At 33.6% G+C, this 8,065-nt stretch overlaps 1 protein-coding gene across 1 annotated transcript; it reads left to right on the top strand.

The window, feature by feature from the left end:
* The first annotated feature begins 878 nt into the window (after positions 1–878).
* LOC112519462 lies at positions 879–4,658 on the top strand. Its single transcript, XM_025127593.1, has 7 exons — positions 879–1,220; positions 2,313–2,486; positions 2,565–2,657; positions 2,744–2,812; positions 3,231–3,437; positions 3,994–4,119; positions 4,303–4,658. Exons 1-7 carry the CDS (start codon positions 960–962, stop codon positions 4,459–4,461), a joined length of 1,089 nt encoding a protein of 362 aa, XP_024983361.1. The 5' UTR covers positions 879–959; the 3' UTR covers positions 4,462–4,658.
* The last annotated feature ends 3,407 nt before the right edge of the window (positions 4,659–8,065 follow it).

Raw genomic sequence — 8,065 nt, forward strand, 5'->3', positions numbered from 1 at the left:
ATGGAACCTTTTCATTATGCATTTAATATAATATGCAACCGTTTCTTCGTAATGAAACATTTTCATATGAACATTAATATATTATGCTATGGTAATATGAAACTTTTTCATTTTAAAACCTTTTCATATGAAACAGGTTCATAAATTTTTTATACAATGAACCTCAAATCATTCATTCATTACATAACAAGATAAAATCTTCATGAATGTTTCCAGCTTCATTGAATAAAAAAAAACAAATCAATTTTTAATATTATAAAATATTAAAATCTTTAAATCATTCCATTTATATAATTTCCATTATTAAATTTCCTTATTTAATATTTCTTAATAACTTCCTTATTTATGAAAATAATAATGAAAATGACCAAAATGACCTTATTGATTAAATTTAATTAAAAAAGAATGGAATTTTTCTATTGGTCGATTTTGGTTTACACGGTTTTTTAGAATGACATGGTTTTCTTTGAACCTGCCCCTATATATATAACTTATAAAATGTATTCGTGAGAGAATAAATTTATGTGTTTTTTGCCCTTGTATCATTGGCATGTACACAACACATGGCCTTTGTAAGGAACATCAAGTAATACCCTTATGTCAAGGAACCAAATTCGTATAAAAAGAGATATTTTACAAGGGAAGTGTTAAACCAGGGACCATTTGCTCAATTTAAAGTTTTATTCAGTACACAAAAACTTCAGCAAGATGGAGGGGTTTTGATATTTCTTTAGAATCGTAAGGTATCAATCACGTAGGGTTACGGTTTGATTTCACGACATCATACTATCCAAAAGAATTGCAAATGTGTGGTTATGGCAGAAATGGAATCCCCAAGCATCATCCCAAAAGAAAAATCTCCACACACATTAACACCACCATAAATGCATGATCATGGAGTTCGATATCGAGCACTACTGCTTCACTTCTCTCCAGAAAACGAGTGACTAATCAGGGTTATGGATATTCCGGTGATTGATCTGACGCCGTATGTGGATGGTGTATCTGGCGAATTTTGCTTGGACGGGGTTCTGAATCCCGAATTGGAGAACGTATGCTCGGAGGTCAGTCGAATCCTAAGAGAGACTGGAGCTCTACTCGTCAAGGATCCACGATGCTCTGCTGAAGATGATGATCGATTTATTAGTATGATGGAAAGGTATTTCGAAATGCCTGATGAATTTAAACGTCTCCAAGCGCGTCCTCACCTGCATTACCAGGTTAACATCATTTTATGGATCTCTCGTTAGCCAAATTTTATCTGATTGTTTGAATCTATGCATGTGGGTTAGCAGAATTAAAGATGATTTGGAGAAAAGTAATAGAAAAGCATATGATATTGTATAATTATTTACATGAAAATGAAGGCAAAGAACCTTTGGCAATTGAACACAGTGACGTCAAGGTCATCAATTTAAAATATATAACAATAAAATGAAAATAGATCTTAAAAAATTCTAAAACAACCCAAAAAAGACGAAGGTGCAATCATGTTATTACCAGAAATGGAGTTGTGATTGCAATTTGCAAGTACGTAGGGCCATACTAATTAAATGGGACAACAATTATTCGTCATTTGGTCAAAGTTCGGACAAATATGCCTATGTACCGATATAGTATAGTCGTATGTTCGAAGTTCTTTATAAAAATATGTTTGGTTTATTACAATTTGTATGATTTTTTCCACACAATTTGCTAACTTTTAATAGTAGGCAGGTTTAGACCAAAATGCATCATCATTACTTAAAAGAATCATTTTATGATATATATTAAGTTGGAATCATCATGAACAGTATCAAGTAATCCAATGATTCCTATCCGCAAAAGGGTGATGCATGTCAAATTATATGGCTATTCAAATTCTGGATCAGTTGGTGTTCCAAACTAATTTTGGTCAAATAGTAGTGGGGTCTGCCTAAAAAAGTCTAATTGTCAAATTTTTTTTATTGGAATAGAGAGGTAGTTTATTGTCAAATTTTTTTTATTGGAATAGAGAGGTAGTTTATAAGAACATAACCTGAATTAGCAAGGTGGTTTCTTTATGCCTTTTATCTGCTCCATTAAAATCCCTTTTCAAATGGGGGTGTCCATTTGGTTATGGTCGAGCTGATCACATATTTTGTACCTCATTTCTTGAACTTTTTCATCAGGAACCATTTTGGTTTTACCGAAAGAGAAAATATTGAGGTCGTGATATCACAAACTCCCTCTTGCTATAGACCAACCTGAAACAAAATATATTTGATTGAGATGTTTTTGTTTGAGACAAAAAAATGTGATGTTCTACAATTTTTTGTGTAATAAAATAATAGAATGGTGCGACACCAGGAGGACTTGAAGTTCCCCGTAGTTTGGCTGTTAAAGATATGCTAAAGAAGGCGAGCTCATTGCCCAAAGAGCACCAACCTTTGATTCCAACAGGTGCAGATCTTAAGTGGCGATACATGTGGAGAATTGGCCCTCGACCAYCAACAACTCGATTTGAGGTCTAATTAATATATTTCTTCTCCTTTTGTATCACTAATTTTTTTGATGATTATTGATGGTGTTTACCTTTAATATAGGACCTGAACGCCGACCACATCATCCCTGAAGGTTTCCCTGAGTGGGAAGACACTATGAATTCATGGGGTTATAAACTGATGTCTGCTGTAGAGGTGTGTTACTGGCGTCTGACATTAGCTTCCTACATCATGTTGTTTTTATTTYTTGAGGTTCATAYAYTTTCATTTGATTTGCTCAGGCTGTTGCTGAAATGGCAGCAATTGGGTTTGGCCTACCAAAAGATGCATTCACCAATCTCTTGAAGAATGTGAGTCTCTTTATATATATATATATATATGTATATATATATATATGTATATATATATATATATATGTATATATATATATTTTGGTAAACACCACTCGGCTTTTTGGTGGCTTCTGGTGGTCAAACTGGAAGTTGAAATATTATATTAATCATGATTGATCTCACTAGATCCTTAATAGAAGATAAAATTATGAGTATATAAAAGGTTAAATAAGCTCAATCTCATTTGGATTTGGGTTCAAAGAGTTGTTGATATGAGAACCTGATGCCTAATGCTACACTAGTGTGCTTCTTTTTATCTCTGGTAGTTCTTTCATAATATATGTGATCCCAAGTAGTTGATCTTTTGATTACAAATTAAATAAATTGTTGGTCAATATTTCACTGCAAAATTAAACCAGAGATTTGTGACTTGCAGGGTCCACATCTTCTTTCTCCAACAGGGGGTGACCTTGGGAGTCATGGCAAAGAGGGTACAATTTTTGCAGGATATCATTATGACCTTAACTTTCTAACAATTCATTACAGAAGTAAATTCCCTGGTCTATACATTTGGCTAAGGAATGGGGAGAAAGTAGAAGTGAAGGTTCCAGAAGGGTGTCTACTTGTTCAGACAGGAAAGCAGGTAATAAATCTAATTACATTCTCTTGGTTCAAGATGTTGTAAACAAACTCAAAATGATCATGTTACTTTAGCTTAACTAGTTACCACTACATAGGTCGAACATTGATTCCAAATCTAACGTGCGGTGGATTTGATATGATTTGTCTAGCTTTCAGTCACTTTCTTTACACCAAACAAAGAATAACCAAATCAAACGAGCTTAGTATATATACCTTACCCGAAGGTGGGGTCTGACAGTATCCGCCTTCGGGTATTATGTACGTTGACTTGATCTCTACTCAAAAGGTAGATGAGCTGTTTCTATGATGACCCCGAGTTTGGAGAAAATGTGTGAAAGAGAGAAAGTTAGCCCAAAAAGGATAGTGTGGCTGGTTTGCATGAATCTAACCAAAATGTTCATTAGTTCTTATTATGCAAAAAGTTCTTGTCTCCTTACTAGCATTGTAATTTGCATCTTGTTGATCTAACTTTATGGTTTATGGTTATAATCTTGAGTCTTACAAGCTAATGTTGAAACTTGGTTTCATGTGGGATATATATTGTTTTTGATTTGCAGTTAGAATGGGTGACTGCTGGAGACTGTATGGCTGGTTTGCATGAAGTTGTGGTAACTAAAAAAACAATCGAAGCAATTAAAGCAGCACAAGAAGAAAAGCGAAGCCTTTGGAGAGTATCCTCAACAGTGAGTAGCACTGCATCGAACCAATTGCATTTTTTACTTCAATATCATCGCATTTATAGCAAAATAAATCTCACTTGTGAAACCTTTTAAACTTGCTCTATTTGAAAACAAAGCCGTACTTCAAACCCAATATATCCCATTCAAAATAAATCTCACTTGGTTTGTTGTTTGTTTTGGTCGTAGTTGTTTTCAGCTGTAGCATCTGATGCTGTGATGAAGCCTCTGGGGCATTTTGCACAATCGCCTCTCGTTGATAAGTACCCGACCGTATATGCTGGAGAATATTTCCAGAAAGAACTTGCTGTTATTAAACTAAATGAAAAAGGGGGAGATCAGCATTAGAAAGGTCCATGGGAGGGAATTGAATAAACCAACAAGGAATTTACGTATAGTTTGTCGAAATCATTTCGCAACTTTAGTTGCTATGTATATGTTTTTGCGTAAGTCTTTAAATGTATCTAGTTTTCATTCTAAAACAATGGTTGATAAGTAGATGTTGGTGAATGACTCTAATGGTAAACCGCTGATGGAAAATACAACGACTTGTGCAACCATATATATGATAGAAACACAAACAATTTACCAAAGTGGAATAATTTCGCCACATGTTACAATCCGGATGGGTGGATTCTTGGTAGTAACTTCACGGTTTGTCGATGTTTAATTCTTCACATAAATGAGTTCAAACACCAATATTGTACATGCTTGTTTTTGTTTTTGATTAACGTGGATATCCAACCTGCTATGTGAGACTTCTAATCACAGAGCGACCACCTGCTTTGCATATAGCCCGGAGTCACCGCATTTGAACCTCTGTGGCCACAAGGGAATTTTTATTCCTCCTTGGATTTGAACCTGGGACGTCCTGGTACTTTTGACCTTTGGAGTCAAGCTCAAACCAATCAGGCATCACCTTTGTGGTTAATACATGCTCGTTAATGCTTATAATAACATGGTTATTATGAAACATTCGTGATGTTAAAAATGCAATTCATAAACCACCGTTTTTATTAAAACTCGTATGATATATAATTCATTTGTGGCGGACTCACGTGTCCACCTATAAGGTCAATCCAAGGCCTGTAAAGTCGTGTTTTAATCTAGGGAAAGTCAACATGGTTTGACCAGGTGAAAATTCAATTGTGTCGATTTGATACAATACATTTTTACAAAAGGAATCAAGTTTGCTTTTGAGCCAAACGCAAGACTACGTCTTATGCCTGACATGTTTTGGACCAAATTCCTCCTTTCTAGGGGATTTTTTTGGTTTTCTGGTTGATTCCGTGATGGATAGTAGATGTAATAACAAAATATAATTTTATCAATTTCTTACATAAACATCTTGATGCCATCATATACAGAGGAATAATAACCGATTTTCAAGATTTTAAAAAATAAACACTCATAATTTTGTTTTATTTTTTCCATTTATTTCAAAGGTTTAACATTTCTCATCATTAAAATAAGACAAGAAACAACTTTAAGAATAATGAATAAATTGGAAGAACAGGAAAATAAAAGTAAGGTGAGGTTTTAATACCATTTTTATATTTGGTATCAATAGTATTTATTTTTAGTTTTATTACTTTATATGATTTAATTTGTTATATAGTATTATTCAAAACACTAGCATACACAAGTGTGAGTGTGGGGGTATGTATATATATATATATATATATACACATACTATATATGTCGTCTTAAGACACGCCTTGAAAAACGTCATGGACTCGCCATAACTCGTAATCTAAGAATAAAATTTATCATGACATTTTTGTAACAAATTAAAAAAGAATGCTTAATAAACATAGACGAACAATCATCAACAAAGGGTAATTTTGGAAAAAAAAATAGGAAGATTTCTTTTAACATTAATTACTTTTTCGGTAACTGCTCCATCGTTTTGAAACTGACATCAAGCTTTAATTATTTCTTCATTTATTAATATGTAATGTATAACTTATGAATGATGTCAATTAATGAACAATTTTTACATATGAGTAGCTTATGAACATTGTTCACCAATGAAAATATAACATATATGAAAATGTTCATTAGCAAAACATACCTGAATGTGTGCGTATGTGTGACTGGTGAACATTGTTCACGGATGCTATCTTGTTGTTTCGATAGCCTGAGCATCTCAAATGGAGGTCCATATAAATTCCACAATATTTCTTATATTTTTTCTTGTCATATTATTTCTAACTTATCAAATTGAAAACTTATATAAAGTTTTACACACACACAGAGGAAATGTTTCAAACGAGAACGCGAAAACACACTTTTACTTCTTTGAATGACCCATATATATATATATATATAATATATATATATATATATAATATATAACTAATAGAATATCATGTTTAGCCTAGTATCATTGGCATGTGCACAACACATGAACATGAGTAATACCTTTATGTCAAGGGACCAAATTCATATAAAAAGAGATATTTTATAGGGGAAGTGTTTTGTAAATTGTCAGATAAACTAGGGACCATTTGCTCAATTTAAAGCTTGTTATTCTACAGACAAAAAGTCCACCAAGATCGAGGGGTTTTGATATTTCTTCATAGTCGTAAGGTATCAATGACGTAGAATTAAGTTAGATTTCATGACGTCATACTATCCAAAATAATTGCAAATGTGTGGTTGTGGCAGAAATGGAATCTCCAAGCATCATCCCAAAAGAAAAATCTCCACACACTATAATTAAATGCATGATCATGGAGTGCACCACTGCTTCACTTCTCTCCAGAAAACGAGTGATTAATCAGGGTGATGGATATTCCGGTGATTGATCTGACGCCGTATGTGGATGGTGTATCTGGCGAATTTTGCTTGGACGGGGTTCTGAATCCCGAATTGGAGAAGGTATGCTCGGAGGTCAGTTGAATCCTAAGAGAGACTGGAGTTCTACTCGTCAAGGATCCACGATGCTCTGCTGAAGATGATGATCGATTTATTAGTATGATGGAAAAGTATTTCGAAATGCCTGATGAATTTAAGCGTCTCCAAGCGCGTCCTCACCTGCATTACCAGGTTAACTTCATTTATGGATCTCTCGTTAGCCTAATTTTATCTGATTGTTTGAATCTATGCATGTGGGTTAGCAGAATTAAAGATGAATTGGAGAAAAGTGATGAATTCATTGGAAGAAACGCATATGACATTGTATAATCAGTTACATGCTCACTTATATTTACATGCAAATGAAGGCAAAGAACCTTAGGCAATTGAACGCAGTTAAGATCGTCAATTTAAAAACATATGACAATAAAAGGAAAATAAATTCGGATTTAGATCTTAAAAAATTGTAAAACAACCCAAAAAGATGAAGTTGCAATCATGTCATTACCAATAATGGAGTTGTGATTGCAATTTGCAAGTACGTAGGGCCATACTAATTAAATCGGACAACAATTATTCGTCTTTTGGTCAAAGTTTGGACAATATGCCTATGTACATATATATCATAGTGTGTAAAAAGAAAACGTATTTTAACTTGATTCCTATTTTGGGTAACGTATTCTCAAAACCTCTATTATGATACCTAAGATGTAAAGTTTTAAATATTTAAGTACTCGAGGTAACCGGTTGAAAACTAATTTTAGATAAGAACAGAACCTGAATTAGCAAGGTGGTTTATTTATGCCTTTTATCTTCTCCATTAAAATCCCTTTTAAAATGGGGATGTCCATTTGGTTATGGTCGAGCTGATCATATATTTTGTACCTCATTTCTTGAACTTTTTTCATTAGGAACCATTTTGGTTTTACCAAAATAGAAAATGTTGAGGTCGTGATATCACAAACTCCCTCTTGAAACAAAATATATTTGATTGGGGTGTTTTTGTTTGAGAAAAAAACGGAGATGTTCTACAACTCTTTTTGTAATAAAATAACAGAATGGTGCGACACCAGGAGGGCTTCAAGTTCCCCGT

This window comes from Cynara cardunculus, assembly GCF_001531365.2.
Source record: "Cynara cardunculus var. scolymus isolate 2C chromosome LG 10, CcrdV1, whole genome shotgun sequence".
Classification (NCBI taxonomy): domain Eukaryota; kingdom Viridiplantae; phylum Streptophyta; class Magnoliopsida; order Asterales; family Asteraceae; genus Cynara; species Cynara cardunculus.